General features: G+C 47.1%; 1 protein-coding gene across 1 annotated transcript; it reads left to right on the top strand.

The window, feature by feature from the left end:
• Nucleotides 1-1,089: 1,089 nt before the first annotated feature.
• UBL5 (ubiquitin like 5) lies at nt 1,090-2,752 on the top strand. The gene is made up of 5 exons (XM_034997257.1): nt 1,090-1,188; nt 1,462-1,528; nt 1,728-1,811; nt 1,958-1,995; nt 2,674-2,752. The coding sequence occupies exons 2-5, from the start codon at nt 1,473-1,475 to the stop codon at nt 2,715-2,717; spliced, it is 222 nt and encodes a 73-aa protein (XP_034853148.1). The 5' UTR covers nt 1,090-1,188; nt 1,462-1,472; the 3' UTR covers nt 2,718-2,752.
• Nucleotides 2,753-9,238: the final 6,486 nt, after the last annotated feature.

Below are 9,238 nucleotides of genomic sequence, written 5' to 3'. Positions count from 1 at the left end.
AAAGTTCTGAGCAGGAAGACCCCTGAGCCTAGTGTTTGTGGTAGGACCTCTTGAGCCAGCTCCCTAAGTCAGGTCAGCCGCCAAAAGGTCACAGAGCATCCGCCCTTTCCACAGGATGGCCCCTCGTGTCTTCTACCTAATCTCACATCCCAGTTTGAGAAGGTGGATTGGGCACATCAGAAGTGGTGGCTCATTTTCAGAGTGAATCCCTTTAGGCTCACCAAACTGGGAAAAGCCTGTCTGCTGAGAAAGAACGGCTGAATGGTTCCATTTCCATTGGCAGCTGTTTGGTTGAACTTAGGGGTGCCCCCTGTCCCACCAGCTCTGGAGAACTAGACCAGTCGAGGGGCTGCTTTGGGACCGAAAAGCAAGGTTGACATCTCGTACAAGGTGCTCCCAACCGGGCCGGAGCGATCTTCCTTGAAGACGCAAACCTGGGTGATTTTGCACTTGTGCCGTTTCCAGTTTACTTGCCTGTGAGGCTGGTTGGCGTGCAACTTGGGACTCCATTCTAGCAAGTGCTGGGATCCAGGACGAGATCAGGCGGCTCCCTTGCTAACTGACTGCAGTCTGCGCCCAGGTGTCCCGGGGCGTCAGGAGCGATACCTAAAGGGGAGGGGTGAGCAAAACGCTTCCAAGGCCCGGCTCTGAATGAAGGTAGGGGTCCAAACGAGATGACTGCACGACTCGACCCAGGCTCCCCATAGCCCTGAGGCTAGAGGCTCAACTAAGAGGCTTCGTCGCGCTCAGAAACGGGAAGTCACTACCCCCCACGGGACGTCCCCGGCTCCCCTGATGTTCCTACCAAACCCCACACCAGACGACGTCTCCCCACATCTAAGGGGCCTCAACCAACAGCTTCCAACGGACTGGGCGCCGGCCCCTGACCTCTTTCTTTTCACGCCCCTTCCCCGGCCACGAACAGACGGGGACCCCAACTTGGCTCCACGCACCGACGGGCAGGTAGCCCCTGCCTAAACCCTGCACCGCGAGGGGCGCCTGGGAACCGCAAACCCATCCCGGGCCTGGGACCGGAAAGAAGTCGGAGGGGTGTGGGAGGGGAGCGGGAAGCGGGGACGGGCGCTTCCGGTTGTTCACTTCCGCTTCCGGCTCTTAAAGTCCACTCTGACCCCGGCTCCGCCCTCGAGCGAGGAGGTTGTGGCGTCGGCTGGTTCCAGGCGTTTCGAGGTGAGGGGCTGGGGAGAGATTTACGGAGTCGCGGAAAACTGATGGGACCCGGCCATCGGGGGTGTGCGCGCCTGCGAGAGGCGAGGCGGGGCCTTCAGGCGACCTGAGGGGGGAGGCGCGGCTGCCTGGGGTCCGTGGTCCTGGGAGTTGAGGCCCGGGAGGACGCGGATCCGGGAGGTTGAGGGGTAAACAGAAGACTCAAACCCGGGGTCAGGGTCCTGGGAGACCCCTGCAGTCCTGACTCTGCTGCCTTCCACCCCACGCTGTGTGTAGCTCCAGACAGGATGATCGAGGTTGTTTGCAACGACCGTCTAGGGAAGAAGGTCCGCGTTAAGTGCAAGTATCCACCGGCGGCCAAGAGGCAGTGGTTCCTGGGGTGCTTGGCAGGAGCCAGGCAACTCAGTCTGTGTTGTAGGGTGACTTCGGTTAAACCCGGGCGAGGGGGCGGATGGGGTCCCGGCAGAGTGCCTTCAGCCCTGGCATGCCCTCTTCCACGTTCTACCTCTCCCTTCCGTTTTCCTTAACTCGTCTGCGCCCAGCACTGATGACACCATCGGGGACCTTAAGAAGCTGATCGCAGCCCAAACTGGCACCCGTTGGAACAAGATCGTCCTGAAGAAGTGGTGAGTGCAGTGCAGAGCTGGGGGCTGGACGGGACTAGGTCAGGTTTGGGTTGGGGAGCCCTGCGGGCTTAGGCAGAGCTTCCTCAGCTTGCCTCCAGGATGAAAAGCCACCGTAGACTTCTGTCTAAAAGGTTTCTATCCCGCAGGTACACGATTTTTAAGGACCATGTGTCTCTGGGGGACTGTATCCTTTGTGTGACTTCTTGGGCAGCGTCTACATAACCAGACTTGGTTCTCTTTGTTCAGTGCTGGGAGTCTGCATGAGATTGTGCACATAAAGTGTTTAACTTAGTATGCAGCACATGGTAAGCGTTTAGAAAATGGGAGCCATGTAGTTGTTTTGTTGGGGGAAGAGGGTGGTTGGTGAAATACTTTGACTTGGCTTAGAAGACACTTTATTTTTTTAAGATTTTATTTATTCATTTGACAGAGAGAGAGACACATAGTGAGAGAGGGAACACGAGCAGGGGGAGTGGGAGAGAGAGAAGCAGGCTTCCCGCCGAGCAGGGAGCCCGATGCAGGGCTGATCCCAGGACTCTGGGATCACGACCTGAGCCGAAGGCAGACGCTTAACGACTGAGCCACCCAGGCGCCCCTCAGAAGACACTTTAAGGTCAAAATATATATTACTGAACTCTACCTGAGTGTGGACAGGAGGTCAGGGTGGAGTGAGACTCAGGCGAGTCTGTCGTGCAAAGGGAGTGTGAACTTTTTTTTTAATAGTTTGGGATCAAAATGACCCAGTTCCAAATGGCTTCCTTGGCCCTGGGTGGAGTCCTCAAGCCACCCTGACCTACCCGTGCAAGATGAGAGGGGTGGAGATGGAGGCCACAGTGAGAATTCCTTAACACCTTTACTTCAGATGAAATCCATGATGGGATGAACCTGGAGCTTTATTACCAATAGAGCAGAATTCCTTCTCCTGGACATGCCCTGCCTTACCCTCTCCTCTTCTTCCGCCCATCCCCTCCTCTCCCACCCTCACCCCCACACTGGAATGGATGCTTGTTTTTAAAAACTCATGTTAATAAAATCTTAGAAGTTGCTTCATTGTTGTCATTTTTGAGTGAGGCCTTGTCTGATGTGGGGAGGGTTGACATCTGGTTGTCACTATACTCTCAGTACCCAGCTGCTCAGTAAGAGCTCAGGATCAACTGGATGCCTGAGGGAAGAGTAAGCCAGCAGCCTGGGAGCCTGAATGGAAGCCCACCTACAGCTCTGGGATTTGCCATGGGTCTGTAAAGGTCAAGAGATTGTGGGATTATTGTCATCCTAATAGACCAAGGGGTGTCTGGGTAAGGACAGTAGATACAGTAGTTAGGAATACAGGTTCTGGATTTAGACTGACTATGGTTGGAATCCCAGCTCTGCCCCTGATAGTGATTCTGAGCAGGGTAATTAAATTCTCTACGACTTCATTTCCTTATCCAAACCGGAACTGATAGTGTTTACTTCATTGCCATGTTGTGGAATGTAGATGAGCCAAAGCATGGTTAAGCATCCACAGTTGCTGGACTCTTGAAATCCTAGGGGACAGAGTGAGAGAGCGTGGCATAGGCTGAACTTTGGTCTTTAGTGGTGGGATTTGGGGAACCCAGCCTCTTTGATCCTCGTTTTCCTACTCTAAAAAGGAGCACCATGATGACACCCACATCTCAATGAGATAATGCGGTTAAAACAGCAGGATGTCTGGCACAAAGTGTTTTAAGCTGTCTCCAACCTTCCCCCAGGTGGGAGTAGACAGGACACCAAACACCCCATCTGTGTTCCCCGTGGCCGCAGATCCCAGGGTCAAGGTTGGCCTTTCCCCAGAGCTGCATTCTGGAGCCGTTCTCAGGAGCTTTGCCCAGAAACTTGCCCCATCCCTTTTCCCCTCTCTCGTATTGACCTGGCTGATGTCTTGCAGTACATTAACATGTTCAAGTCTAGCCTACTGCTCCTCCCCTTCCCCCTAAGCCCCACCCAGTCTACTGCCTTCACTTCACTACCAAGCTTCTTGGGAGGTAGACCTGCCTGCTGCCTAGGGTGCTGCTGGCCTGTAGTTCATGGAGGATGATCTTTCCTTGGTCCCCATTAGACACCTTCCTACCTGCCCTCTTGGCTTCCCTTCTGTCCTTAGGACTCAGCTCCCTCCTGATGTCAGAAATGTCTGTTTCCTGATACCTTGCTCTTCCTACTCTTAGAGCTATCTCCCCCCATATTTGTCTACTTAAAAATAGATCCAACAAGATGTTTTTTTTAATACACCATAGCCTTGTCAAGGTGGTTACTTGTTAATTTCAAATCAGCATAGAAAAGTACGGGCTGAAAGTAAAACCCTTCTTGTCCCATCCTCTCTCCTGAAGTCAGGTCTTTTCCAATACATTTATAGAAACTCCATTTTTATTTTTTTTAAATGGCCATGCTAATATCTGCTTGTAAAAACAATCCAAATGTTTTGTTAAAAAATAAGTTTCTTATTAACAGCACCCTTCCCACCAGTGGCAATTCTTAACATTTGAGTAAATCAGTAATTTTCTAAAATACAATCTATAATTTTTATACAATTGGGATAATTATGCATTCTGTAATATATACCATTCGGTGCTTTTTTGTTTGTTTTTAAAGTAGGCTCTGTGCCCATTGTGGGACCTGAACTCATGACCCCAAGATCAAATCACATTTTCCACCGACCAAGCCAGCCAGGCACCCCAGTAGCTTGCTTTTTTATGCTTTATTTTTCACCTTTCCATATAAATTGTCTCATTCCTTTTCATTAGTTTATTGGTACTTGCTTGTTTTGCTTTTTTTTACGTAAAAAGGAAGTATGGAGGGATTTTTGTGATGATGGCACGCCCCTGTGTAGAACTGTAGTGGTGGATGAAGGACTTTGCTTTTGTCAACCAGGATGTAGGAAGAAAGATGGAATGCAGGCTGTCAAATGAATCTGCCTGTATTGTAAGTGAATCACATGACCACACCAAAAGGGGTTGGGAAGAAAGGAGCTAACTTAAGTAACTTTGGAAAAAGTTTTTTTTTTTTAAGATTTTATTTATTTTTGACAGAGAGAGTGTACAAGCAGGGAAGCAGCAGGCAGAGGGAGAGGGAGAAGCAGGCTCCCTGCTGAGCAAGGAGCCCGATGTGGGGCTCGATCCGAGGACCCTGGGATCATGACCTGAGCCAAAGGCAGACGCTTAATGACTGAGTCACCCAGGCACCCCTGGAAAAAGTATTTTAACTGGATACTGTAAGGCTAAAGATAAAAAAGAATTATACATAAACCCTGTACTCTAATTAAATAAATTCCTCACAGCATTATGATTAAGCAATTCTGGAACTACTTTTGTACATATATAACCACACACACACACACACACGGTTGAATGAATGGGTAAATATACTGTAGATAGTGAGAACCAGATTTCTCACTGCTAGAGGAAGAAGTTACAAAGAAAACAAGGTGGGATGAAAGGAGGTAGCTAGAATAAACCCTGTGAGGCTGGATTAGAGTTGGAGGCATCAGTATGGACTCATACTAAAAACTAAACTTTTTAGTTTAGTATGTATACAGACATGCAGAAATGCAGATATGTATGTTTATATTTCCTTGCTTTATCCACTTGGACCAGAAGCAGTGACACCCCAGTAACAATGGGCATACCCAGCACCTAGATCTTGGTTTCTAAACACCATTCTCCAATGAAAGGAACCAAGCCTTATAGAAGTGATTGGTTCCCAGAACTAGAACAGAGAATTTACAAGCTGAGCCTGGAATATCTTGTGATGCCACGAAGTAGGAAGTGCTCAAATAGAAAGGGTGAGAGCGTGTAGAAAGGGCACAGAAGCCAACTTGTGAAAGAGCTCCCAGTGGCCAAATTGGAACAACCTGAACAACCAAATAATAATAATATTGGACTATGATCAAAAGAATAAATATCTTTGAGCCCATGCTCGTATCAATAAATAATTGAATATGTAAATAAACGGGGGAGAAGGGACAATTCTTTATTACAAAAGAATTGCAGTTAAATGTAGAAGGAAAGAAGGAAATAAGAAATCACCACTGCATCACCATAGTAATAATTGCTGTAGACAAAGAAATATTGATAGATGCTAAAATTGGTGGGCAAAAGTTTAAGCAGAAGTAGTCTCAAAGTATCTCTCAAAAAGAGGAAAATAGTAAGTTTACAAAGAGGAAGAGGAAAATAGTAAATCCATCACAAAGAGAAAAATAATAAGTTTAGATACTGCCTTAACCAAGTGATCAAAGTTAATAACCATCACAAGTGGGAGGCAGATTGTTAAGGTGGTCCCTAATGATCCTCTTGTCCTGGTATTCACATCCTTGTGTAATCCCTTCCTCTTGAGCATAGACCAGACCTAGTTTCTAACAAATAGAGCAAGGCAAAAGTAATGGGATATCACTTCTGAGATTAAGTTGCAAAGAGAATGTGGCTTTTGTCTTGCTTTCCCACTTGTTCATTGATGAAAGCCAGCTGCCTCATGGAGAGGCCCCCAGCTAAAGCTAGTGAGGAAATCTATTCCTCAGTCCGTGATCACCTTAGCAACTAAATCCTGAAAGCAACCACATGAAGGAGCTTGGAAGTAGATCCTGCCCCAGTCAAGCCTTCAGATGAGACCACAGCCATTCCTGCGGACACCAGCTAAACTGTGCCTGGATTCCTGACCCATAGAAACTGTGAAATAATAAATGTTAATCCACTAAATTGTGGGGTAATTTGTTACACAGCAAAAGATGCCTTAATACAAGTAAAACAATGCAACATCATTGATCACCTGGTATGATGCACTGAGAAGGGCACATTGTCTCTAGGATATCCTTCCCAATCACATGGAACCTCAATCAAATCATGAGAATATCAGACAAACCCTATCATGGCAAAATATCAGAATGAAGGACATTCTGCTTTCTGAAAGTATGAAAGGTCATGAAAGACAAGAAAAGACCTAAAAAATGTCATGTACTGGAGGAAACTGACAATGACAATGTGTGTCCTGGAACATAAAAAGAATGTTAGTGGGAAAATGGGAAATTCTTTTCTAAAGTCTAGTTTAATTAATAGTATTGTACTAATGTTGATTTCCAATAGTATTTACAAATGTTTGATCATTATTCTATGGCAGGGTTTCTCAGCTTTGGCACTGTTGACATTGGGGCTGGATAATTCTTTGTTGGGGTGGCTGTGCATTGTAGGATGTTCAACAACATCCCTGGCCTCTACCCACTAAATGCCAGCAGCATCTCCCTATCCACCATTTGTGACAACCAAAAATGTCTAAGATATTGCCAAATGTACCCTGGGGGAAAAAAATGACCCCTGGTGATCTCTGTTCTATTATTATTTTTTTAAGATTTTATTTATTTATTTGAGAGAGAGAAAGAGAGAGAGAGAGCACAAGAGGGGGGAGTGGGAGAGGGAGAAGCAGACTCCCCGCTGAGCAGGGAGCCCGATGCGGGACTCGATCCCGGGACTCCAGGATCATGACCTGAGCCAAAGGCAGTCACTCAACCAACTGAGCCACCCAGGCGCCCTGTTCTATTATTTTTTTAAGACTTTATTTTTAAGCAATCTCTACACAGGATGTGGGGTACGAACTCACAACGCCAAGATCGAGAGTCCCATGCTCCACCAACTGAGCCAACCAGGAGCCCCACCTCCATTCTGTTATTATGTAAGGTGTTAATATAAGGGATGGCTGGGTAAAGGGTAGATGAAAAATCTATACTATTTTTGCAATTCTGTGCTAAGTTGAAAATCATCTTTTAAAAAAAGATTATGGAGGGGCGCCGGGTGACTCGGTCGTTAAGCGTCTGCCTTCGGCTTAGGTCATGATCTCAGGGTCCTGGAATCGAGCCCCATATCAGGCTCCCTGCTCAGCAGGAAGCCTGCTTCTCCCTCCCCAACTCCCACTGCTTGTGTTCCCTCTCTCGCTGTCTCTCTCTCTGTCAAATAAATAAATAAAATATTTAAAAGATAAAATAAATAAAGATTATGGTTATGATTATTATGTGCTTGTAAAAAAAATCAAAATGTTATATTGAAACTTACATTCCTCAATTTTTCCTTCACCTGAATTACCAGTGGTAGTCATTAACATATTTGAATGAATCCAGAAATTTTGTTATATAGTTTTTACACAATTGAGGTAATTATACATATATTACTCATACTGTTCAGCAGTTTCCATTTTATGCTTTTTTAATGCTTTGATATCTTTCTATAAGGGATCTAATTCTTTTCAATTAATTGTTGTTTTGTTTTGCTATGCTTTCATACATACTATAATTGCTATGCTGTACTGTGACTAGCTTTTGTTTTCACCCATCAAACATATTCTTGCTATGGGCCACTTTTGAGAGCATTCTACAAATTAACGCATTTAATCTTTGCATCAAAGGTATGTATAAGATATATATTCTTATCCTCATTTGCAGAGGGAGAAGCTGAACCACAGAGATTAAGTAATTTGTTCAAGGTCATAGCAAATGGAGGGCCAGGCTTTGAACCCGGCAATCTGGCTCCTGAAAGCTCTTAGCCTACTACATCCTGTCTCAGATTTTTTGTAGACATGTTTCCCTGTGTTTCATATGACGGCGCCTCATTCTTTTTAATGGTCACATAAGGGTCTAGTTATAGATGAACTATCATTGAACTCTTCCCTGTTGGTGTCTTTGCCTCTCATATCTCCAGCCTGTCCCCAGGCATCTCCTCGGTATCCCATAGGTGCCACACTCAATTTTAAATCGATTCAAACTGAGTTCATGATCCTCCTACCGGCACGTCCTCCTGTGTCCCCAGCTAAGTGGCCCTGCCAACACCCACCAGTCACCCAGGACGGAGGCAGGAGCCAGACTGAGAGGGAATAAGTAAAGTAGGTTCCAAAGGAAGTAGAAGATGTTTGGGTCAGTGGCATAGGGAAAGGGTTAGTCTTGCAAAAGAAAAAAAAGTGGGGGCATAGCTTTGGACATCTGGAGGAAACAGGTGGGGAGAGGGAGGATGGAGGAGCCAAATTTAGGCTTCTGGGTTCTTCGCTGCTCATCACCAAGGCAACTACGTTGCTACGGCAACAGCTAAGGTAGCACCGCCTCTTTCAAGTACCTCGTGGGCTGCGGTCACCGCCAAACCACCCAGACACTTCCGCATGGAGGGTGCGGGCCTCTGGGAACGGTTTAGGAAGGCGGGAATCACTGCCGCAGTAGCCAATCGGATGGGGCCTGCGGCGAAGGACGCAAAGGAGGGGTCCGGACTTCTTTGATGCTCACCAAAGGGTGTCGAGAAGGACGGGCTCCAGTCCCCTCCCCACCAGTTAGGGGCAGAGTGAGGAAGGGGGCGGGATCCGGGTGAGGCAGTACGGGGGCGGGACCCAGGTAAAATGCGGGGAGGATCCGCCCAGTCTCGCTGTTACCCAATAGAAAGCCTGAAAGC

The sequence above is a fragment of the Mirounga leonina genome, unplaced genomic scaffold, assembly GCF_011800145.1.
Source record: "Mirounga leonina isolate KUSES-001 unplaced genomic scaffold, KU_Mleo_1.0 Mir_94, whole genome shotgun sequence".
NCBI classification, from domain to species: Eukaryota; Metazoa; Chordata; class Mammalia; order Carnivora; family Phocidae; genus Mirounga; species Mirounga leonina.
This window is presented reverse-complemented; position numbering and strand designations above follow the sequence as displayed.